At 36.2% G+C, this 26,446-nt stretch overlaps 2 protein-coding genes across 3 annotated transcripts in view; both read right to left on the bottom strand.

The window, feature by feature from the left end:
• Positions 1-21,091, bottom strand: part of oxsr1b (oxidative stress responsive kinase 1b) — a 47,180-nt gene extending 26,089 nt beyond the window's left edge. The window contains exons 1-2 of one of the 2 annotated variants that reach the window (XM_058765073.1): positions 20,833-21,091; positions 9,039-9,151 (exon numbers count right to left, since the gene is read on the bottom strand). In XM_058765073.1, coding sequence (XP_058621056.1) covers positions 9,039-9,151; positions 20,833-20,902 — 183 coding nt within the window. In that variant the 5' untranslated portion in view covers positions 20,903-21,091. The remainder of the gene's footprint in view (positions 1-9,038; positions 9,152-20,832) is intronic. The other variant, XM_058765074.1, reaches the window with a different exon arrangement.
• A 621-nt stretch (positions 21,092-21,712) lies between these two features.
• Positions 21,713-25,822, bottom strand: myd88 (MYD88 innate immune signal transduction adaptor). Its single transcript, XM_058765075.1, has 5 exons — positions 25,273-25,822; positions 24,617-24,739; positions 24,351-24,531; positions 23,888-23,979; positions 21,713-23,314 (listed from the first exon to the last, which is right to left on the bottom strand). Exons 1-5 carry the CDS (start codon positions 25,574-25,576, stop codon positions 23,160-23,162), a joined length of 855 nt encoding a protein of 284 aa, XP_058621058.1. The 5' UTR covers positions 25,577-25,822; the 3' UTR covers positions 21,713-23,159.
• Positions 25,823-26,446: the final 624 nt, after the last annotated feature.

The raw sequence follows: 26,446 nt of genomic DNA, 5'->3' as shown, positions 1-26,446 counted from the left end.
TTTGTTGGTCTTTCCAGTTGAAGTGAAACCCTTGCAGCTCGGAGAGATTGGCAGCTGAGGTAATGTTGGGATTGCAGCCGGATCCATCACTCTGAGCTTTCCCCGATTCATTTGATGGTGGGGGCTTACTAATGATATTACAAAGCAATTCTGCCATTTCTATTTTGCTGTCAGGCCCAGGCTTGTTCAATTTGTTACAAGCAATGTAAAGCAATCAATAAGAGAAACTAAAAAAACTGCTGGGTTAATGCTAATGAACGGCCACATGACTTCATACCTTCACAATGCTGAAGCTTCACACAGTCCTGTGCTGGTTTGTTAAAATTCAAATGAATGGGGAACATAGCTTTCAAGCTTCAAAAGGGATGCAAAAGCACCATAAAAAGTGCCCATTTACTGCAGTTATATGGAAATGTATATATGGAAATAAAATTAAAAAATAGCTTCAGAAAGTAAGCAAGAGCACTATAAAAGCACCCATTCATTGCAGTTACATGGAAAACACGACTTTTTATTTAAATAAAACCTTTTTTTTATCAAGTAAAATAGAAAAAAATAAACCAATTAATAAAAAGCCTCAATAAGGATGAAAAACACCATAAAAGTACCTATTCATTTCAGTTGCATATAAAACGGTTTTGTTTAATAAAATAATTATAGATTTTTTATTCTATTTTATGAAATAAAACAAAACATTTTGATTTGAATTTATTGAATTGACTTGTTTAAGACAAGTGTAAAATAAAAATACCAAAAAAAAAAAAAAAAAAAAAAGTGAAAATATTTTTTTTGAATTTCATGAAATGGAATGTTTAAAGGGGTCATATGATGCAATTTTAAGTTTTCTTTTCTCTTTGGAATGTTACAAGCTGTTCATGCATAGATAAGTTCCCTGAAGTTGCAAAGACTAAAGTCTCAAAACCAAAGAGATATTCTTTATAAAAGTTAAGACTCGACCACGCCCCCCTAAAATGGCTCATTCAAACACGCCCCCACATGTCTACGTCACTGTGTGAGGAGATTTGCAAAACACAGCCCAAATGTCTATGCAATGAAAGAGGGCGTGATTTTTATTCTCGCTGTAGTATTGTTGCTGCTGGCGGCGCCATGTCCTGGAGACGCTGTGTTTCGTTGTGAAAGCGAAACTACTTTGTTTGGGCTTCCAAGAGAGGACACAACTAGAAATCAGTGGTTAAGTTGTATTTACAACACTGTTCCAGAACAGTTCAACCCAAATATTCGGGTGTGTGCAGCACATTTTACGGAGGACTATTCCCTGAACCTGGGAGTAGCCTGCCAGCTGTGCTCAAAGACTGCTTCTATAAAGTGGGGCAATTCCAACGTCATGTTTCATATTTAAAGAATTTGCCACTGACTATTCAAACGTGAGTTTTGAGCATTATAGAGTAGCACTTGTTGTTTATCGTTTCTCTGATCACAAATGCAGACATGGTAATGTTTATGCGGCGTGATGCAACGCGACGCGTAAAAAGACAGTATAAGTCATTATAATCAGTAATTATGTCCTCACTGGATGCAACAAATGCCTCGTTTATAATGGGTTTTATCGTTTTTGTGTCGCCGCGCCGGGACACGGCATCACAATACGGTAAGGGGCGTAACATTTCCATCTCACGCTTGAGGTATAGCACGCACTGGATAGCTGGCCAATCAGAGCACGCCTCGCTTCTCAGAACGATGAGCTTTGTAAAAATCAGCGCATAGAGGAGCAACAAAAGAATTATGGAAAATAATGTGTTTTTTGAACCTTAAACCACATAAACATTGCATTACACCAAATACACAAAATAATGTTCTTTTTAGCAAAACATTATATGACCCCAGGGCTCGCAAAATCGCTAGCCCGACGTCCCGGGGCTATTGTGTTTTCCAGTTGGGCTACCAAAATGTATCACTGCCTGCCCGACGGGCTCCTTAAATACAGATCTCCCGCGGGTCCTTAAAAACTCTGAAAGTGAGTTGTATCAAAATTAAGGCCATAAAAAGTTTTAAATACGTTAAATGGTGTAAGAAATGTCCTAATTATAATTTCAAGAGGTCTTACAGTTGGGAACGGAAAGACATGAGTCGCGATACGGCAGGATTAAACTTCAAAAGGCAATGATGTCATTGAATAAATAATGAGCGCTGCACGTTTCAAGTCAAAACGCGGCGCGGATGTCTTTGTGAATGTATCTGAAGGTAACCGACTGTCCTCAGAAACGTGTCGTTGGCATTTTAATTTCATTTTACCTATAATTCCTGATAAAGCAGCATTTATGAGCACGGACCTGCTTTGTGTACAGCGTTTCCGGGGAAACCGCAATATTTCAGCGCTCCTAAAGCGCCACCTTGTGGCAGAGAATGAATTTGCATTTCCAAATAGCCTTTCTTGCTGTTTATGGTCAGATCAATGCAAATATCAACTCATGTTTTTAAGCAGCAAACACATAAGAGTTGTAAATGAGAAAGAAGTTGATGTGCCTTCTAAAAATCTAAACAATTAAGACAGTAATATTTATACGTTTTAAATTAACAATTTATATGCTTGATTGATCCCTTTTCATAAAAACGGTCTATAGCCTGAAACGCTGTTGTATAAGTTTTTTGTTTTTGTGAAAACCTGTATCTGAACTGTAAATCATGTAATTTTATGGCTCAAAACTGTGTTACCATAGACATTGTCCAACCCCGCTCATTCTGTGTTCATTTTACTTGTGCGGCTCTTAAAATGGGTCATAAATTGCCTTAAATATATTTTAAAAAATTCTGCAGATACCCTGTAAATAGTGAAATAAAATTCCTTCCTTCATATTTGTTGATATTTGTGTATTGAAAATATTTTAGATTTATTTAGAAATATTTTAGAGTTTAGATTGACATTTAAACTCCTATCTGATTTTCTATATTTAAAAAAAGAAAATAATAATAAAATAAAATAGTAATTTTTTAATTCGGGAAAGTTAAATTAATTTTCGGGCTACCAAAATCTGAAGAGTACCTGCCCGAAGGGCTACCAGGGATTTTGAAATTTTGCGAGCCCTGGACCCCTTTAAACACTTTTAAGTCGGGTGTAAATGATTCGTTGAACTGAGTTGCTAATGTTGAAAAGCCAAGCCTAACAAACCCACAAAAGTCTTTTGCAATCACTACTCAATAGTCCAGTACTACAGGAATGACAGAAATGGCAGAGACTCAAGTATGAAATCAGCATGCCTCAACTCAACCCGTTTTAAAGCCTGCATTTACACTGCATACAATTTACACATACACTACCCCTCTAAATTAAAGGGATAGTTCATGCAAAAATGAAAATTTGATGTTTATCTGCTTACCCCCAGGGCATCCAAGATGTAGGTGACTTTAGTTTCTTCAGTAGAACACAAACGAAGATTTACTCAAACAGTTGTAGTCTGTCAGTCCTATAATGCAAGTCAATGGGCACACAATCTTTGGGAGAAAAAAAACATGCACACACAAATCCAAATTAAATCTTGCGGCTCGTGACGATACATTGATGTCCTAAGACACAAAACGATCGGTTTGTGCGAGAAACTGAACAGTATTTTTATCATTTTTTACCTCTAATACACCACTATGTCCAACTGCCCTAAGCGCGTGCACAGCATCCAGTGTGTGACGTCTGTATGTTTTTACGCAATTTGAAAAATCAACACTCCCGGATGAGTTTGCGCAAGCAAACGTAATCTTTTAGGTTTAAGTCGGTTTGAACAATCAGGATAAGCGCAAGTAATTACCATTTTGATTAGCCGACATACCCACAATCTCTGTGCACTGTGTAAACAATGGGTGACGTATACGCGCAACAGATCGCTTCTGGCGCTTACGTAAACTACGCCAGAGCACATACAGACGTCACGCACCGGATGCCGTGCACACTCAGGGCAGTTGGACATAGTGGTGTATAAGAGGTAAAAAAAGATAAAAATACCGTTCAGTTTCTCGCACAAACCGATCGTTTCGTGTCTTAGGACATCAATGTATCGTCATGAGCCGCAGGGTTTAATTTGGATTTGTCTGTGCATGTTTTTTTTACTCTCAAAGATTGTGTGCCCATTGACTTGTATTATAGGACTGACAGACTGCAACGGTTTGAGTTAAAAATCTTTGTTTGTGTTCTACTGAAGAAACAAAGTCACCTACATCTTGGATGCCCTGGGGGTAAGCAGATAAACATCAAATTTTCATTTTTGGGTGAACTATCCCTTTAACTAATGTTTGAATATAATCATATGCTGCTTTGTAATCCATACAAGTATGGTAATGAAATGAAGCAAAAAAAATGCAGCCATGTTGCAATTAAGTGCACCACTCTGCTTCAAATGAATGGGACGGGTTGCAGCAACCTCCTCCAATATTTAGATAAAAAGTCAATAAGAAAACATGCCATTTCAAGTTCCTGAAAAACAACTCCTGGCAATTGCACTTCCCAAGTCGAGTCCTCAAATGACCCTGTGAACATGAGCCATGTTTTCCACTGACCCAAAAAATAAACGTACAAGTGCAATCATGTATGCCAGTCAACACAAAGCTCTTCCCGTGCCAAAACCGTGGGGTCACCGACACCCCCAACAGTGGGCCACTGGGTATGTCCCACCCCTCTGTCCCAAAGCTGGACTTAATTCAACAATTCCGTCAGCTTTGGCTGGCTCCACAAGGCCTGTGTCCAGTTCCTCGATGGACACCAGGTTGAGGGCGTATGAAAACAATAACACACGGGGCGGGCTTTGGACGTTCACTAGCTAGCGCTCCATCTGCGTTCTCACAGTAGAAGCCGAGGGTCATCTCAGCTTGGCTGGCCGATGTCTACCCGAGAGAGACAAAAACAATAGCCTAAACAGGGAGGGTGACATCAAGAGACTGTTTGCCACCCGATTCGTGTACGTCCAAAGGACAATGAGCAAAGAAAAGCACTGAGACTCTTTGTCTGCGGTTATGTCACTGCCTTTCTGCCTCCATGCCCAGTGGAAAAAACGCTTTCCTTCTTCCTCAGGGCAATTTCTCACTCAATATATGAGGTTCTCCAGTAAACATTTCCATTTGAATTAAAATTATGTTAAAGCCTGGGGTAACCCTTTGTGAATTTGGTTATTCAGGCAAATTCTGGATTGAAACTATCCACTGACAAGTACTTCTAATCTAAACTATGGCAAAGAATGGGAAAACCATCTAGGATGATGACCTGCTATCATCATTTGGTCACTTCAGCTTTCAGATTGAATACAGAAGAGACACCTGCGTGCATTTATGATTCAACAATCTCTTTGCTTTGACCCACTGATATTGTCACATTGCCCTGATCCCTCATGACCCAAACACACACAGCTATGCCAACAGAAAAAAAAACAAGCTCTTTTTCCATTAGCTTGAAAATCAGATTAAAACAGGTCAGCAGGATATTTAGCTGATTCACTTTCAGAAAAGCTCAATCAATTTTAAGAACATTTCCTTTGAGATCAGTAAAGGGAAAATTGCTCTCCTGCAGAAATGTATCAGAAACACAATCTTATTTAAAATCACAAAAAGTCAATTTTAGCTACCTTAAAAAAAAAAACACACAAAAAAACCCCCAGCTATTTTAACAAGTATTACAATTGCAGTTTGATTTTTGATATGATCATTTATGATTATTTGATCATTTAACATCTTGTACTACTGATAGTATAATTATACAATATATAATGTACAGTTGCAAAAATATAATAATTGTGATTTATAATAATAATAATAATAATAATAATAATAATAATAAGTAGAAGAAATATTACAATTATTATATAATAGCAATATTTCATATTTAAACAAGTGGTCCAATTGTAGAAAACAGAAGGAAGACCTTTGACCACATTACAGTTTCAAAAAGTGATGCACCAAAATAATTTCTTTACCGTAACACCAAAAGTAAAGCTTTCATTTAGCCAAAAACCAATACTGAAACAGAAAATAACGTTTATTTCATGATCAAATAACTAATCAAATTTATTTAATAATCAACATTGAAATAAAAAGTTGTATATAAACAGTTAAATTGTGCATATCAATGTTTTAACTATAAGTGTTTCTCAACAATTCATTGTTGAAATAAATAAACAGTAAATAAAATTAAACAAATGTAATACAAACTTGTTATTTATTATTACTTCTTCAAACATACAGTACACATGTAAAAATATAATGAATATGTACTATATAGCAAAATGCTTTTTTTTTTTTTTTGGCATTTAATGGCTTTCCTGGGATAAATGTGTTCAAGCCGTTTTATTAAGCTCAGACTTATGTTTCATATCAATATATAATTATTGGATGGGATGAGCGCTACAAACAATGTTTAGTGAAGTTTTGTTCAGTCATCAACTGAAAACAGTACAGACTAAACGATTCATCAAAAAGAAGATGTACAGAATGAAGCCATGTTCTAAGCAGCTAATCTATCTAGGAGAAATGAAGCACCGTCATCTGAGGAAATTGGCAGTCACTGAAGTCATGTGATCCGAGAAGGCCTTGGGGAGCTCTTGTCACGTCCCCGTAGAATAAACGCTGCAGTGGAACACAGTGGGGTCACTATAGATTCAGCTTGACGTCAGTGGCACTGACAGGATCGCAGCTCAGTCAGAGAGCAAAATTGTTCCTCCCACCACAACAGAGTCACACGGCTGCTGCGTTGTGACTTGTTTGGACTGTCCTGTTCTTTTCTCCACAGCTATCCGGGCTGCTCCTGCATGTTGGGAAGAACTAGAGCATGCTATACTCCAGCAAATTGGCCTGATCAGCAGTGAAATTGACTTAAACCTCTGGAAGGAATTTCCTCAGAGTGCAGCCTTTGATGCAGATTGTATGCAATATAGCTGCCTGCTGCTTCCGCTCATTACGGAGCAATCTGGCTTTAATTTAATGCCACCTCTGTGTTTAAGAGAGGCGCTCAGCAGGTCATAAAGGCAGCGAAAGCATCGGAGGAAACCTGAACTTCAAATTTTCCATGTGACCCTAACTCAACAATAATCTCCCTTTAACTTTCACCCAAGTCATTCCCAAGGGTTTACTTCAGTTCAGCTGGAAGAAAGTCTCCATTTACTGAAATCACTGAGGGCAGGACTAGGGATAATATCAGCCACGACTTTGTAAGATACCTGGATGTGGGAAAAATTGAGTTTCTGGTAGCCTCCTGCTGTGAGCTTGTAAATCGGGAATATGAGCTTTCCCAGTGAACGACGAAATGGGCTCCGCCTGGTCACGAGGAACAAAAGTATGACCTTTTGAGCTCCTTGAGGAGTTGACAGATGAAGTTAATAAGCTGAGAAGGGGAAAGGATTTGTGGAGAAACCTAAAGACTCATGAATGGAAACTATAACTTGGCTGTACCTTGAGGAGAATGTAACAAAAAAGCAAACTGGGAAACGGTTTCAAACAGAAATTGGTGTTTTACACTTGGAAGAGAGGCAAAAAAAGTGCTTTAATGACCGGGATGAAGTCTTCTATTAGTCAATGTTGTGATTCACAAAGAATCCCAAGGGGGAATTCTGACTAGGAAATAAAAACCCTGCCATAAAACTGGAAAACAACGCAAGGATACCCTTCGGTCCAGTTAATAATGGTTTCCAGGCAATCTGGAAATAGTAGAATCCGTGTGTCAACTCCTTTTCTTGTATGAAACGGTTCTGATTCTCATTTACTGAGAGTGTGAACGCACACATTTACACAACCGAAAAAGTTTGTGGTTGGTAGGTTTTTGGGAAAGAAATTAATCCTTTTATTCAGCAAGGAGACAAATGGAAAACAAACAGTTATTTTAAATTGTAATAATATTTCACAATGTAACTGTTTTACAGTAGTTTGATCAATTAAATGTAGCCTTGTTTTTAAAAAAAAAAAATTGTACCAACCTCAAATGGCAGTATACTTACAAATTCACTTTTTTTTTCTAATTTTAAGATAAAAATGTATGAGATTTTTCTTTTAAATTAGCATTTTTATCAGACTCCTATGTTTAGATTCAGTAATTTCACTTTTATGGCAATGAAAAGGTTATTAGCTAGTTATTCAATGCCTTATTTTTTAAAATGTCCAGTGTTATTTTCATAGGAGCCTGATAAAAGTGCTCACTTGAAAGAAAAAAGTACACATTTATAAAATACATCTGGGTAAAATAAAATAAAAATACTTCTGAGTTATAGTCAAAAGGCACATAACAAATGTCAGTAAGTTTGTGTCCATGTATTACAATCAGTCCTGTACAGTCATTATTCACTGTCAGCTCATAAAAGGTGTTGGCATTTATGAGCCATAACTTATAGAGTGGTATTTTCTCATATGTAGCCTTTAAATGTGGCACAGCTGGAATCATGTCAAACAGGTTTCATATATATTTAAGCAGAACATGTGAAATTTCCATATGGAGAGTACTGTTTGTATCCATACCAATTAGGTTGTGCTTATAGACGATAGTATCATGTATCAATGATAGTCAGAGATATCACCTGCGGCTGATGACTTTGACGATATGAAGACTATTATTATTGTTATTATTATTATCATCATCAGGCAAGTATTATTATCTAATTAATATTAGGGCATTGTTCCATTATATTTCTTTTTACGCGTTTTTACAGTGTTGCACGTTATAATCAATCACACATGATACTATTATCAAATTCAGTCATAATAAACATTTTATAACATCTATATACTACTTGACTAAAAAGATATAATGTGTAGATCACACTAACGTTAGGCTGTTTTTAGCCACACCCTGGAGTTGGTTCACTCTCCAGCTATGAAACGAAGCAAGTAAATAATTAAATGAATTAGCATGATAATATTGTGTATCTGCGATCTCACGGGCTGACGATAGGACGATATGACTATGGAGCACATCGCCCAAAACTAATACCAACACCAGAACACTATTCTGAAATGTCAACATGAAATGAATTTCACAACCCATTTGACTTTCATACTCATGCTAATATCTAGTATGTTCAATGCAATGCTGTTTAAATATATGGAAGCAGGTTCAATACCAGGAGCTCATCCATGCTGGTCTGGCATTTTTCCAGATTGATGCGTTTGATGGCGACCTTCTCCTTCCTGGGCACACAGTAGGCAGCCTGGACCACAGCCGTAGCTCCGCTTCCTACAATACACAAGAATGCGTGTTAGAATACGTCAGGAGCTGCATGGGTACGTGACATCAGGACAAATAGGAGAATGAAGAGGAACAAAACCCTCCTGGACCCCCCAGATACCTCAAACGTAAATCAATAAATCATTACACTATGGCTTAAAGTGACTAAATATACATAGTAAAAATACAATAGCATTTTCACTTGTAATGTTCACTAAAATATGCATTTAAAAAAAAGCATTGTCATGTATTTGTCAAATTTAAGAGTAGTAACTTTAATGAGGTTATAACAAACTCTCTTACATTTACAAGACAAAGAAATGTCAAGAGGAGGAAATAAAAATCTACAATGTAAAGTAATGGCATAAATAATAAAAATAACTGAATGAAGATAAAATGTAAAGAAATGAATAATTAAATAACTAAATTTATAATAATTAATCATTTTATTATTATCATAAAGCAATGTTATATTTAAAATGGTATATTTTATTGTATGAATGACAAATGACTATTACTCTGTTAAATTAAATAAAAATTAAATTATTTATAATGAATTAATTATTATTATTTTCATAATGCTATATTATGTTAATAAAATGCTATATTTGTATGGATGATGAATGACTATTACTGTCAAAAGTAGAATTTATTTTTTAACAACAATTATTTTACAATCAGTATTAATCTATTTTCATAATGCTGCGTTACATTACAAAATGTTATACTCTATTGCTGCATGAATGACAAATTATTATTACTCTGTCAAAAAGGAGAAATACAACGATTGGGTTTCAGACACTTTAACATAAAAATAATTGCTCACTAAACAGTAACATTTACCTCCAGTCATTACACTTACTCCCTGGGAAAGTGTTGGAGAAGAGCTGACAGCTAAATGCTAAATCAAACATTCCTCTTGTCACTGCAGCATTGGACATTCATGAGAGCAGACTATTAAATCCTAACAGACTATAAGTCAAAGGATTTGAGCTATACTTGGCTTTCAACTTTACTGCTGAGGTTAATCTCCAGAGTGCATTAATGAGGTTCAGCTCATGGCACCACAGACTGGCACAAGAGAGAAAGCAGACAAGACACTTCTGGAGACGGTTATCTTTGAGAGCGCAAGGTCGTCCTGGTCCACACATCCTTAATAATAGAAGACAATACTCTACAGGGGCCGAGGCCCTCGTAAATCAGTGTGCACCTATGTTTCCACTGTGAGCTGAATATAAATTACATATTATTGTGCTGGTATGAGGCAGAGGGAATTTTTTTTAATCATCTTTAATCATCTACCTGAACTCCATATGGCCTAATAATAACAAAGTCCTCATTGTTTAGCGTTTTGATTGCACCAGCAGGGCACCATGGATTAGAAGAAAAACTACAGCACTGAATGACCCTGACTGGTTAGCGTACAGCCAAATTCATTCACTGAAGAATCTGATAGCTAGAACGTAACCAAAATGTGCTGACAGCAATCCCATTAATCACATCCTGGCCTGTATGCTATGGCCTCCAGCAGGATGATGGTCCCCAGCACGGCCCTCAGAGTGCCAGCTGTGAGTAACAGTTCAGTCGGGATGTTCGACGTTCAATCACAGTCTAGAGCTATATTTGAGACCCTACGCCATACGTAAGGGAGCGCAGCTCGCCAGATGGAAAGAAGACAGAGTTGCCTGAGCCAACAGCGTGAGTTTAAATGTAAATTCCTACTGTGAAACAAACAATCGGTTGTTAAGGATGATTCGGAGACGACTGTACTAAAGTTGACCATGCATGTGCCAAAAGAACATATTTCAGCTGAAAAAGAATGACAATTAGACAAACAAAAAGACAGTGAGAACTATAAAGAGTATTAAAAAAAAAATCTATAAAGCTTGTGATTCTAAACCTACATCATAAATTGCACGACAAAGTAATTTCTTAATTTCTGCAGTAAAAAAAAAAAGTTCAGAACTGCTCATATGTTTGGTTTCCACTAACATATTAAGCAGCACAACTGTTCACGTGACACTGAAGACTTGAATAATGATGCTGAAATCGCAGGAAGAAAATACATTAATAAAACAGAAAACAGTTATTTTAAATTGCAATAATATTTCAAAATATTACTGTTTTTACTGTATTTTGGATCAAATAAATGCAGGTGGGCAAAAGAGACTTCTTTCAACAACATTAAAAAAATCTTACTAACCCCAAACTTTTGAACAGTTAGTGTCTATCAAAAGTTTAAATTACTAATCTTGTTTTACTGCCGAGTGCTTCTTAACTTCCTTCTGTCTCCAATAAGCTCGCCAAATGCATCACACAGAAGGAAGTAATACAACAGCAAAAGCAGCCTAGCAACCCAATAACAAATATAATAAAGTCTTGATATTTCATTACATAACCAATAAAGTATTGATAACAGCCATGAAGTGGACATCGAAAACATATTTTCATCTGGTCAGTTGTTAGCTATTAATATTGCAGGTGTGTTAGGTGCAAAAAAGTGCTGTTATTTTGTTAGGGTCGCAGACTCTGAAAATACTGCAGAAGAAGAGTTTCTGTGCACATCTGCACCATAGCAGCAGGATTTTACGGAGGCCAGTTACTGGTTTCTGAATTGAATCGTTCAATATTATGTTACCAGGTTACAGCATTAGAAAGATTAGGGTAAACGTACCTATTAAGCTCACCAAAATGTCAATGGATGTCAACTTATCTATAGTCTCTTATGGCTGGAATACACTACACGATTTTTCCCCCGATTTTCCACAGATTTAGTCTGGAGAAGTTGATGCTAGTTACCGAAGATCAGAGCCAGTCTGCAGAATCCAGAGATTATCGATCAACTTAACTTAAAGTGACAACCATCAGTTAACATTTAAAGTCCGTTTATGAAGTATTTACATAGACGTTCAATGTGGAAGAGTTTAAAGAGAGCACACAGAGCTTAATTGGAGCAGCAACAACTTTTAATAAATTTAATGTAATATTAATTAAAATGCCAGGATTTTGCCAAATAAATAGTCTAGGTCATGTATTAAGTTCATACATATTTTAATATGAACAACTATTATTAACAATATCTATGAAATTATACTTTTTCTTATTGATGTCACACTGAAGCTGTGTGATTTTCATAGTAGTGCACCCTTTAAGCTCACCTTAAAATAATATGAAATCTTTAAAAATTACGGCACTGTAAAACCACAGACCAGCAATAAACTGTCAATTTATAATATTATGGATGTAAAAGTAGAAGCCAGTAATGCCTGTGAAGTAATATTATGTTAGCGTAGCACACAATCTTATACAGCTAGTCAGCTAACAGTGTTCTGTAGCATCTGCGCTATGTTGCTAAAACTAGCTTTTGGATCTAATGTAATTATTTCCCACATCCAAGTTCCAGGTTATAATATGCAAAAGTCTGAATATTAATCTCTTAATTTTACAATAAGTAGTGAAACTTACCCAAAATAAAAGCTTAAACATTTTAAAAAAATTAAACTGTTTTTAGACAGCTTTCAAAATGGCCGCCAGACAGCGTGCACACATGGAGACTCATATCTCAGAGTGTGATGATCTGATTGACTTGAAATTATAGGAGGTATATAGTAACAAACATCAATTGGTTAAGACATCAAGTAGGACAATAAATATTTTTTTCTTTTTATAATCTGATCTCAAAAATGGAAGTGTGTTTAATGGGTACGTGAGCTTAATAGGTAATGTTGTGTGGTTGCTTCCTCAATTATCCACAGAACAACCGGATATACATCCACATTTAATCAAGGGTTTTGATTCATTCGGTTAGCCAAATGTTTACCGAGATAAACGTGTCTGACCACACGTGCATGGAGACTGAAAAACACAATGTATCTGAGCCAAGGTTTAATAAAGTCTGAATAATAATTTATTTCTTCCTCCCTCTAAACTTGATGTCTCTCATTAGAGAGGATGTTAACTTCATGAGGGAGTTTAAGAGGAGATAAAGGTTAATAGCTTTCAATTACTTTCCAGTATCACACATTAACTAGCTATTTTGAATTCAAAGCCAGTTGTCAAGAAAAGAAAAAAAAAAAGGTTCATTTGGCCACGCACACACTTGTGTTAAAAATTCAGAGGGAATTCAGCATAGTTAAATGGTCTAAAAGGGAGTGACACACTTGAAAGGAAAATTTTGAAAGAAACCGTGTGTGTTCAAATCAAAATCAGCTGCCCATAAAGGACAAAGTGTTGAATTTGACTACTTTGCAGTGGATGGCCCAACAGACCAGCATCTGAAATAGGCTGAGCAAGGTTTGAATGTGTTCCTTCATGCATAGTTGTCTGATTGTGCTACCTTAAGCCAGCCTGTTCTCTCACATCAGGAGTTCTTTATTACATTTCCTGGGCTTGCATTCCTCATACTATTCTTGGCTGCACTGAGACATGTCACACTTAGGGTGCTTCGTAGGCTACTAGAGAAAAGCTCTGACGGAGCACCTGATGCACAGGAATGCGTAAGATTCACTTTGAGGGTGAATTGGATTTCGAAAAAAGTACAACTGGACAACTGGTGGAGTGTGTTGACATTTTCAACTTTTGCCAAGTATGACGAAGCATGACTTTCGCAAAACCTTACAATTCCCTTTTATGTTCTTGTACCACAATATAATAGCAAAACATGTTTTAACAACCATTGTAGTCCAATTCCTGAACAAATGACTCACATAAACCAGTTCTTGTTCATGAATCAAAAGCATACAGCGTAACCAGTCTTGTCCGGTTAACAAACAAAATCACTGAATCTAAATCACTCCAATTGATGAAGAAAGTCACTCATATGAACTAGATATGTTTTACTGAATCAAAAATATAAGCACAAGCGTAATCAGATTCATTTAGAAAAAGATTCATAAACTGGTTATTTCTGGTGAATCAAAAACATACAACACAACCAGTGCAGCCTGATTCACAAACAAATGACTCGTATGAACTGGTTCTTTTAGTGAATCAAAAATATAAGCACAAACACAATCAGTGTAGTCAGATATGGATAGGTTTCTTTTAGTGAATTAATTAAAAACATACAACATAACCAGTACAGGCAGACTCGCAAACAAATGACTCATTTCAACTGGTCCTTTTAACTAAATCCGAAGCGACCACAATACAACCAGCGTAGTCCAATTTAGAGGACTGTTTTTTAAGTCCCGCTCCCGCGAGGTTATATCCCGCACCCACCCGCTCCCGCGATATATTCACTCTTTGTTCACCCGCTGTCCGCTTTGAATAATTTTCTTCCCGACCTGACCGTTCCCGCTAAATTTAGATCTCGTTTCCAGAATCACACATTTCAATTTCCTCTACTGAAAGAAAGAGAGATAGTCTAACAAATAAAAGTGTCCGCACAAAATTGTAGACTATTTGTTATTTGTCAAGAGTCTTTTATTGACAGCTAAATGTCTTAAGACACAAAATTCGTTTAACATTTTGCTGCCAACACAGTAGAGAGGGGGTGTCACAGAGAAAATAATGTACAAAAATAGTATTCCTTATTTTTATTCGTTTTGTCAGGATACAATTCGTTTAACCTTTACAACACAATAGGAACAAGTGTCGCAGAGGGAAAAAAAATGTAGGTTGTGCAAAAATGGCTTATTATAATTTTATTCGTCTTGTCAAAATACTAAATTCGTATAACATCTTGCTGTAAACACAGTAGCCTAGGAAAAGTGTCGCGGAAGAAAAATAAATAAAATAAATAAATTCGACGTCTGTCATTTAAAATGATAGGCTAAGCGAAATATAAACAAAACAGAGTTGAGTGTTCTTCAAGGACAGCGCATCCACACTTTGCACCATCTTTATTCTGCTCTGTCACTCATGGACAACCTGCCTGTTCTGTCTGTGGGCCGTAGGCTATATTCACTGGTAGGCTAGCCTGCTCTGAGCAGCAGCATGTGCATGATGAGCACAGACCTCGCAAATAAAACGAAGCACTGGTTCATGAGTGCACGGTACAGCGTGTGCATAACAGTCGAGTGCAGGCTGTACCGGTGCTTGAATAAAGCACAGATATGCTGTTCTGAAAAGACGTCGGGAACGGGATATTGTTAGACCGCCCGCTCCCGTTCAAATTGCACCAGAGTTACGGACCGCTACCGCGTTTTATTCAGGAATTTAATCCCGCGTCGCAAGAAATCTGGTCGGGTCCTGCGGTTCCCGCGGGACAGCCGCGGGAATGCAGACCTCTAGTCCAATTCATGAAGAAAATGTCTCAAATGAGCTGGTTCTTTTAAGCGATTCAGTGTAGCCTGATTCACAAACAAATGACTCATATGAACTGGTTCTTTTTAATGAACCAAAAGCATACACAAAAAAAAAAAAAAAAGACTCAATGACACTTTTTAATGAATCTTTCAAAAAGATTCACAAACTCAGGGTTAACGGCTGAATCAATCAAACGGCCTATATTTATGCAATTATCGACAAGCAAAAGGAATTTCAGTCAACAGTGATAAACACAGCTTCATTTTTACCTCACAGACATTCCCAACAACAATAATCAAACATTTCCAATCTAGAACAGAGAAAAGGAAATCGGTCCTTTTTCCAAGGGTCTGACTCCATCCAATGAGACTCTTCACACTCTGAGGTGGAATGAACAGCTAGGATCAGTGCAATAACATGTCTCCAATTCCCCTGGGAAGATACAAACACAATGGTTCTGCTGAGTGTGCTCCAAACTCACACTCACACATGGGGAACTTTCCAGAGGAGAGTGGAGAAACAGAAGTACCTGGGAAATCCTCCTGGACTATATGGTTTAATACAATGGGTTCCAGTTAAAGCAACTCTTTGTCTGTAATCAATAGTACCAGGGTCGAAACGAATCAGACAAGCCCATCCTTGGCTGGAAGACAAAAGGAAACGTTGACTAATTTAAACTCCATTCAAAAAGTCACGCTTTTAAATGGAAAGAACATGTGCCTTCAGCTCCATTTCTGCAAACTGAAAGCTTACTCAGTATTTCTCATGAAAGCAACAGGAGGTGAAGGATACTTTATCCTACATACCGCAGATGTTGACAGCACTGCAACTGGTTTTTATAACCGTCTCATTTTTTTAATTAATTTATTACAAAATTATGAAGGCAAACATGTGAAAAATGTCATTTTCAGTGGAAATCTCAATAATATTTGTCGGAATCACTGTTTCAGAGTCAACGTTTACAGTATTGCCATTTTACTGTCCACCAAGAAAAAAGTCAGAGGTCTGATGGCTATTCTATCTTAGGTATCATTCATGTTTTACAGCACAATGGTTAAGGACGATATACTGAGCTTTAATACTTACGATCAGGGGTGTGTTCAGATCTCTAACTGTAAGCATGAGCAACAGTAATAGTAATGCTTTGCTTAGCAAGCACTATTAATAATTATAAGGTGGGCGATGAAAACAAACTGCTTATTTTATTTCACACAAAGTCATTCTTTCTTTCAGTGCATTTCTCTAAACCAACAGAACCAATACTTGGAATATAAGAATACAGGGCCTTCATAAAAGCTGCCCTGGTCAGCAACTACAGCTTCCAGCTGGGCTCAAAACCACCGGCCGGTTTACATAAGGATTCAGATACACAAAAGTGCTAAGCACCATAAAATGAGCCCAATGACGCGATAGAAGAGCAACAAACTCCTATATTTATCAAGCCTATACCATCCTGTAAATCTATATCAAGACTTCTCAATTCATGATACAGTAGATTGAAGACTATGAACAGAAATGATTGCTTACTGAAACATGAAATTTGTTAATTAATTAATTAATCAAATTTATGAAACATCAACTGTTTCAACAAAAAATTTTGGCAGCTGCTGTTCAAATTTGGCTGGGTGGTTAATAACACATTTTTCTGTAGTGTGACAACCTCAGAACACATATTTAATATTGATTTATGCAGCCTTTAAAGTACAGTAAGATTACAGCAACAGAAAGAAACAACAGAACTCAATCTTAAGGTGTCCAACCTTAATCTTGAACTCCAGAAGGTCTACAATCAAACTCGCCTCCAGCATGAACTCCTGTTTTGGCATGTCACGTCACATGTCAGGTTTCAACAAAGAAGCAATTCTGAAGGTGCATGGCTAGAGGGCACAACATACCCTCACAGGGACACATACAGAGTCTTTCCAAGAATTTGGGGGTAATAACTAAATCTTTTGAGGAAACTAGAGCTTACAAAAACAAAGCAGAAACTTTGAGGGCTATATATCGGTGCACTGTGATAAAAGGCTTTAAAAAGAAAGAGGACTTATTAAAAGACAAGTCCAAACTAACATTTACATTTTAAAGCTGAGATATCAAAAGTAATTCTTGGGAATTCAAATATGTAAAGCATGAAAGATTATATATTTTTCCTCTTGGAGTTGAAATGTTCAAGGTGTGGGGTACTTTAGAGCTGATGAGTCAAAAGAGGAGGCACAACAGACAGGTTTGACCAGTCTCTGTATCTCTCGCTCTCTCACACACACACACACACACACACACACACACACGCACGCGCACAGTTAGACACAGGCTAGGCCCTACTGCGCAGTAGTTTAAAGGAAAAACACTTATTTTTGTTGCAAACTGGGGTCATTATCAAGTATAGTATATACAGTAGTCAACATCTGATGTGGATCAAAAAAGTTCAAAGTTGTCCTAAAATATGAACACATTGGATAAAAGCGTCTGCTGACTAAATGTAAATGTAATGTTCAGTCACATCAGTCAAAATGTTTCACAAACTTATTATAAATATTGTATTAACTTTTCTTCTTTTAATAAGTGACATTAAATTTTATTAAATAAAATGACATTACATGCACATATACACACACATATATACATATATACATATACATACATATATATTGTAAAAAGTGATAAGTTGACTTAACTTAAATAAATTGAGGAAACCCGTTGCCTTAAAATTATTAAGTACATAATAATTTTAAAAAAAAAGTTAAGTGAACTTGACAATTCAATTAACTTATTTTTTTAATTATCATTTACTTAAAAATTTTAAGGCAACGGGTTTCCTCAATTTTTTTTAAGTTAAGTCAACATCACTTTTTACAGTGTATGTATATATATATATACACACACACTTCTTTTTTTTTAGGCTGGCAAATTTGACAAACTAACATGAAATTTTAAAACAACCATTTCCGAAGAAAGGCAAGCAATTGCCAAAATCATAATTTTACTAAGTTGTTTAAAAAAAGCAATAACCTTTTTTGTTGCATTTTGAAAACATGAAACTATAGGAACATATTAACAATTTAATTATCCTAATTTAACACTTCTATACTAAAGCGGTAAATGTTTGGACTGTATTATATATGAATTACTCTGGCAAGAGCTTTACAACTTTGAAAACTAGTAAAACCTTGTCAAAACATGGAACATGTAAAAAGCTGTATGGAAAACCTTCCTTTGGGGTCTAAAGCCCTGGAAAGATATATGTTAGGTATCAGATGACTCTTCCAGCACTCCAGTGACAGCGTATAGAGGTAATCTCATGCTAAAACCCTGCGATGTAACGAGATTAATCCAACCAGTAACCAAAACAATACAGTCAATAAAACATTCAGAGAATGAAGAGAGTTACACATGGGAGTCGATCATGCCTAGAAAGCAGATTTGGAGAACCTCTGTAGTGCTGTTATACTGCCTGGCTGTAAAACTCACTCTCTGGACAGAGTCATGGATCATCAAAAAGAATTACAGCATATAACAGAGTCTTTATGGCCACAAAACAAGGGGGTGGTGGACTCTGTTAAGCCACATACGGTGCATTTATTATTACAGAAACCTCCCTCTGGAGAGACCTTGTGTTTAATATCTTTTTCAGTGTATCCCTTCTTTTAACCTTTCAGTCCCCAGAATAAACCTTTAACCACCAGTCTACACAGAGCTATTTTGTTTGCTAGCTGAAATAAAAAGATCATGTTTGAATTTTTAAAAATAATTTCTTATGCTTCACAAGGCTGCAATTAGGCATACTTGACAAATTAAAAACAGTATTATTTAGAAAATATTATTAAAATTTAAAATAACCTTTCTATTTGTTGTAACTTTAACACTGCATAAGTCATTATTAACATTTGCAGGCCATAATAATTTATGATAATAATACTAATAATAACTGAGTGCCAAATCAGCATATTAAAATGGTTTCTGAAGAATCACGTGACACTGAAGACTGGAGTAATGATGCCACCACAGAAAAAATAAAAAACATTTTAAAATATATTACAATTAAAATGTGTTATTTAAAATTGTAATAATATTTCACAGCATTACTGTTTTACAGTATTTTTGATCAAATAAATGCAGCCTGACTTATAAGAGATGTTTTTTTTTAAAACATTACAATTTCATCGTAAATATTCAAAACTTTTAATACACATACACACAATGGGGTTTTATTCTTAGCGCAAACTAAATACATTTTTAAAAAGTAAAATATGAGCACAAGCCTGTATGCGTTTATAATGTACAGACTCAGACCCCTATAAACGGAAGTTCGTAAAGGGTCTGCGCGTGCACGCGACAACTGAAGGGTTAAGGCTAGAAGGGATACGTATGGCGCTACTGGGCATGCGCACATCAATACAGCGTATATACAGTGAAGCCTGGTTTATGACAGTATATGACCTACTCTGAGGGATTTTGAGGCCCAAAATGAAAAGGGGGTTCTCACCGGTCTGACATTTGACTCGGTTCTAAATTAAGCAGGCTATGCTCACTCTACGAAATGTTTTATCATGTGTAAACTAACGCTGAGCATTAGTCAGTAAGCAGTTTTTTAACCAGCAGCAAAAGTGGGCGGTACCTGTATTATAGATTGCACAATGTTGTCAACCAATAGGTTTATGTATAATATTTAATAATATTAACATTTGTAGCCTAATATACGTGATATTTTGTGTTATATATATATATATATATATATATATATGTATATACACACACACACACACACACACACACACACACACACACAGAGAAATTCTTAAAAAGATATTAAAAATATTAAAGAAGCAAAAGACAAGGCCGTCATTACTGAAGGAGCGTTACTGCACGTGCTCAGGCTTATCAGCAGAATGAGGCGTTGTCGCGTGCAGAATAATTTTGCTATTTGGTAAATAATTTGTCTGAAATGCAAACTATACATGAAACTATATGTCCACTGGCTTTTTACGTGAGCGCCAATAAACTTCCTGGACACCTTCAGAATTTCAGTAAAGTGGTGAAACAGTTAAATATGCTTATTGAGATTGAGAGAGAGAGAGAGAGAGAGAGAGAGTTGAAGTTGAAATTGGCATACGTGACAGGCTTGACAACTGAAGTGGAGGTTTGAGTCTTTTGGAGGCACCTATTTAACTCACTAGCTTTTAAGTCTTTTTGAGCGTTTAAATCCAATGTCACGTGTTCTTAACAACTGCCAATTTGTTTAAAACCTCAAATCCCGGTTCAAATACATCATTTAAAGCTTCATACTTGCAGAACCGCCAGCAACCTAACGTAACTGTTAACGTTACCCTGGACAACAACAAGCCCAACTTATTTTTACGCAGCGTTTGCAGCAAAATACAACTCGTGTGTACAGGCACACGATGCCATGTATTCACCGGCTATGGTAGAAGGTACACACTCACCGATCACCTCCTGCAGCTCATAGTCATCCTTGTTGATGGACCAGGGTTGGGAGCTCAGGTCCTCCGACATGTCTCAGGATTGCGTACCTTTATTTAGATCCAGCTGATTTCAAGCACTAGAGTTGGGTGCTTATAGAAAACAACGTGTAAATGTTACTGTAATCCGCAGAGCAGTAGCATTCCAGCTCCTCTCAGCGATTATCTTCAACAGCCTTTCTATCATTCCCAAACTTTGCCACTAGCGCCAATAGCCCCGCCCACCGCATTCCTGCACACTGACGGACGCGATAGTCGGCCATCTTGAGTGTGTAATTACCCTCTTATCTATCTCTAGCTTTGTAACCGTGGATTCCGCCAAAATATCATAGTTGCTAGTTAATATTACTCCAATAAATCTGTGATATAATTAAATTGAAAGGCTAAATAAGAAGAATAATCGAGCGACGTTAATTGTGTATAATTTGTTTCGTTCTTTGCAAAAACTGGTATAGCACAGGTACATTCACTCAGGGCACATTTTTTGCGAATCAGCCATAGTTCCATTAAACGTTTAATTTTTATTTTGGAAAATGCATTATGGCCAGTGGCTTTTTTACGGTTTATTATACTGCCATCTCGTGGCATAAACAGTACACGGACCATTCTTCAAAAAGTATTTCTAAATGGTAGAGGACTTCTAGCAGCAAGTCAAGCTTAAGAATTTAATCTTTTCTTTAAAAAAAAACACAACTAAAAAAAAAAAGGGTTAAATTACCAGAATGCCTGAAATTGAAGTCCATGATAGCAGTGCATTGTACCCGGGGATATGACAAAAACTAAATAGAATTTTATTATTTGATTAAAAAATGTGAGACATTACAAATACTTTCAGGTTCAGTGGTCAGTTTTTAAGTAGCAACTCAAAAGGTACTTTATTCATCGTATTAACCTCAGTCTGTACAATCAATAACCAAACATGTTTGATAAAAAAGCACATCATCTATGCTGTAAATCTTGTCTCTCTCTCACGCACAAACACACACACGCGTGTGTTTTTGTGAAGAGTGGGGACATCCCATAGGCGTAATGGTTTTTGTACTGTATAAACTGTATGTGCTATTGCCCTACACCAACCTTACACCTAACCCTACCCCTTACAGGAAACTTTGTGCTATTTTAGATTTTCAATACACTTCATTCTGTGTGATTTATAAGCATTTTGAAAAGTGGGGACATGGGGTAATGTCCTGAAAAGTCACCTTCTCCTTGTAATACCTATGTCATAACCTTATCATTATACAAATTTATGTCCTCATTTGTCACAAAAACGTGCACACATACACACACACAAATAGACGCCTCTATCTTCAAATATGCAAGACTTGCAGCAGGTTTTTCATTGGTTTTTCTAATGGGCTTCATAAGTTTTTTTTTTTTTTTTCAGAAGAATTTCTCACTGCTTCAGTAGAAAGAGTTTCCACCAACAGGATGTGTGGTAAATGTGGCAACTTGATCTTAATACACAAAAATGACAATGAGACATGAATACATTTTTGAGTAATCATTAATGCTATATGCATATCAGCCTGTGTGTATAATGCTGTAAAATGTGTGAAAACAATATAAAAGTTATGTTGTTTTCATATAAAACAAAGTCTGATCTAACAGATTAAAACCAGTTGAAGATCATGTGCTGTCAAAGAAAGATTAAGGTGCTGAAGATGTAAAAACATGGTTAACCAACCATGACTGTGTGGCCAAGATAAAGATTCAGATCTGTATTAAGCTGCTAGCGAAAAATGCTAAGCAACAATGTTTGTAATGTCAAACAGTAGAGTAAACATAAAATACAGAAATATATTTTACATGAATATTTTATAACACAAAACACTGCCAGTGTGAAAGACAAATTAAAACATCAGAGCAAAAGTTTCTTATGAGCCCATACTACTACATACATCACTTCAAAAAGCTTCAATTAAAGTTTAGCAATAGCAAATAATAGATCAAATGAAATAGCTGATGCACTTTCAGATTTCACATGCAAAAACACTCAACAAAAACACACTTCTGCACATTGCGAACAAGACGAGAAACTAAATGAATAACCATTTGTAGGGATTTGCTTTGGAAACTGAGCAACCTTATGATTAAGGCAGACGTATCTGTCGTAAATACCACAAAAAGTACCTTTCTTGAAATGTTCATAAGCTGGACTCACTACTGAGTCTGAGAAACTCTCCCAATCAAGCAAAAATCACTTAAGGTATTTTCCCTTCATCCTCCAGAGAATAGCTTTACCCAGTGATGACTGCATAGTAAACCTTTAACAGTGTCTATAGAAAAGATCAGGGAAGTGAGAGTGCTTTGGCCAGCCGTTTCCAGAACCAGATCTGTGTGCAGGGTCTGGTGTAATCACAGATGGTCAGAAAACGGAGAATGCTGGGAAAAGGCTTCTTCATGGATTTGTAGACAACAGGGATTAGACGTTTAGAGCGAGCTCCTGCAGCAGAGACAAAAGTCAAACTGTTACAAGAGTTTCTGTGCTGCTTTTATAGCTGCATTATCCTTCAGTTTTAATGACATGAAATGTATACTTCTGCACAGTTTAGCACAGATATATCACAACAACTGGAGAGTTCAATGACTGAAATAAAACTCCAAACAGTAATGATGGGCTCAATCTTTAGGAAAACAATGGACATGCTTTTAAGCAGGTAAATTTAGGAGGACTATTTCAAAACCATTGTGAGAGACAGACTTCCTGCTACTTCCTTTTCAACTTTCAACCCATACACTCACTTAAAGCGACACATACTATACAGCAAATCTTGACTGCTTGATCGTTTACATCATTGCAAAATGTAAACTATATGTACAGAGTTTTGTGCATGTATGTATGACATGTGCACTACGTTTATGGCTTCCAACTCTGGTGTGTGTTTCAAATTTCAGGTTTAAGCATTTTAAGTTGACAAAACTTGACAAAAAATCAATAGGGCCCTTCGATGGCCCTAATAAGCCAGTAATAAAAATGGCAATGCGACTCAAATAAGTATTAAGAAAAAAGTTGTACCTGGGCAAAGGCTGAGTGCAAACTTAGTCTGAAAATCACATGCATCACTGTCCAGATAGTCATCAGAAATGACCACCACCATCCTCTTGCACCTAAAGGGCAAAAAAATATATATAAATATCAGAACTGATCACAAACATTTAAAGATTTTAAACAATTCATCAAGAATTTATAAATGTATAAAATGCATATAATAATAATAACTAGGAACGCACAGATATTAAAATTCTGCTGGCCAATACTAAAAGCAGATTTTTAAAATAATTATTTTTTATGACTGACACACAATAAATGACCGATAATACTGTTGTAGAGTATTTTGTTTAAATAAAGAAAAAAAAGAAAGTCACCGCACATTTTTATATTGCTAAATTTACAAATAAAATTGTTATTAAATTATTATATTTTTTACAGATTAACTTTGATTTAACATTAGATGATAAATAACCCCAAACCAACTTGCCTTTTCTCTATGAGCTCACTGGTGATGGTCCACACGCACGTGCCAGGAAGGACGTCTCGGTCAAAGACACACAGCTTCAGGTTGCATTCGGTCTGTTCCAACTGTTTGATCATCTCATGCACAAACTGGAAGTCACTCTGACAATAGCAGATGAAAGCATCAAAGGTCTCCGGTGACAGTCCTGTCCAGTGAAGACAATGATTAGTTTGGTAATCTGCTACACAACTAACTCCACAATGCATTCAGACAGAACAGGGAAAACTCACCTTGTGGATCATCATACAGCGTGATGCCATCTCGCTCCTGTGTGCGCGGCCCACAGCTGTCCACCACTGGAACCTGGAGAGGCTTCCTCTGTTGTCTTTCCAAATACTTCCTGCAGTCATCATCTGTGCACAAACACCAACAACATACAACAGCACTTAGTTGGAGATCTTCTCTGTTGTCCACAATAATGAAAGTCATTTCATGTGTTAAATGGTCACATTCTCCTGTACTCAGAATTAGTCATTACTTTCTCAATCATGCTCTTTGGAGATTATGGCTTAATTTCCTGAAAAGATGTTTCAATAAACAGACAATTTTCGTTTAAGTGAGTGGACAAGAATGGCAATAAAATGTGAAATTTCATACTAATTTTTCTACTTGTGGGTTAAATAATTCAGTTAAATTCTGTTGTTGTTTCGATTATCCGTTCTGTTATCTGCTGTTATTTTCCTTTCTGTTAAATTTTCCTTTCCTTTTGTAAATTGATATTTTTAACTGACATGAAATGTCAATACTAATATTGATAATAAAGTTAATTTTAATTATTTAAAGCATATACATAACTAATAAAACAGTAATAATACTAAATAGTATTCATTTATCGCATATAGTATAATATAAAATATGTAATATAAATAAAATCTTGTTGACATACCTATAATTTCTTTGAGGTCAGATATAACATCTTTCCTTTCAGCTTTTTCTAAAATCGACAATAAATTTGCTACTGTTGCCTCTGGACGAGTTTCCCACTCCGTTAAGACCTTTTCAAAGGGATAGTCTCTTTTCTCGAAGTTTTTGATCTCCAGGTAGGTAAAGTCCATCATTTCGGCGACTGTCCTCCAGTCTGCTGCCACTGTGTTTGTTGGATTCAAATACAGTCCCAGTTTCTTTCGGAAACTACAGTTTAAAGCTGTTACTGGAATCGCCTCATAGTCTATACTTGATTTTGATGCCATATTTATGGCAAAATCTGACTGTTATAAAAACTAAAGCTGTTAATCTCCGCGTTGAACTCGAGAAGAGAAAGTGATACAAAAGTTAAATATTTTAAGGTGTCATTTTCTGACGCTCCAGATAAAAAAATCACTGACTTTAGTATGCTACGCAGTACAGTACACTAAACAACTACATATGAAGATGAGGAAATGTTCGCAAAAAACGTCAGAGAAATGACGAAATACACGTACAGCCAGTGGTGTCACGAGCACGTAAAAACACGTAAAAGCAGTTCACGTAAAAATAGTCGAACACTGATCTCAGATCTGCTCAACACCAAATATGGGCAATTTCCGCTGCGATTACGCGCTGGGAAGTTGACTGAGGAGAATTGTTTTTTTTAAATGGTCTCGTTTGCAGAAGCGTTTTTGTTCAGTATATAGAATATTATACAATATTTGTCTAATTATGTTTACAGCATTTACAACAGTTTAATTTATAGTGAAGCAATTTTGTTTTGAAATATTAACATTTTTGTCCACCAAAATCAGTGGTTTGACCAACATACAGGAAGCAATTTTGTTGACAAGAAACGTATTTTGACTTATTTTTAAAATGATCAAATGGAGTAACCCTAAGAAAAGTCCTTTATTCATGTCTCAAAAATAAGCTTTAAAGCTTGAAGGGGGAAAATGGTTGCTTTTTACTTTTTTATGATTTTTACTAGTAATCATAGCGTTCTGAGCACACAGCTGCCTTTTACAGCATTTTCCCTCACTTTTTAAAACCAAACTGAAACAGTTGGCACTTCTCACTTCCTATTTCTGAATAAATGAAGAAAATATTCTTTATGTGCACACTATTCAAACTTTTTCAGTTTTCATCATATA

This window comes from Onychostoma macrolepis, chromosome 24 (genome assembly GCF_012432095.1).
Source record: "Onychostoma macrolepis isolate SWU-2019 chromosome 24, ASM1243209v1, whole genome shotgun sequence".
In the NCBI taxonomy this organism is placed as follows: Eukaryota; Metazoa; Chordata; class Actinopteri; order Cypriniformes; family Cyprinidae; genus Onychostoma; species Onychostoma macrolepis.
Note: the sequence above shows the minus strand (reverse complement) of the source record. Positions and strands in the feature narration are given on the sequence as shown.

What these genes read in the sequence shown, in the direction of transcription:
- myd88 (XM_058765075.1), bottom strand. Translation starts at nt 25,576, where the DNA reads ATGGCATCAAAATCAAGTATAGACTATGAGGCGATTCCAGTAACAGCT. An exon ending in TGACCTCAAAGAAATTATAG is followed by an intron (nt 24,740 to 25,272) that starts GTATGTCAACAA and finishes GTTTGTGCACAG; the next exon opens with ATGATGACTGCAGGAAGTAT. An exon ending in GCTGTATGATGATCCACAAG is followed by an intron (nt 24,532 to 24,616) that starts GTGAGTTTTCCC and finishes TTCACTGGACAG; the next exon opens with GACTGTCACCGGAGACCTTT.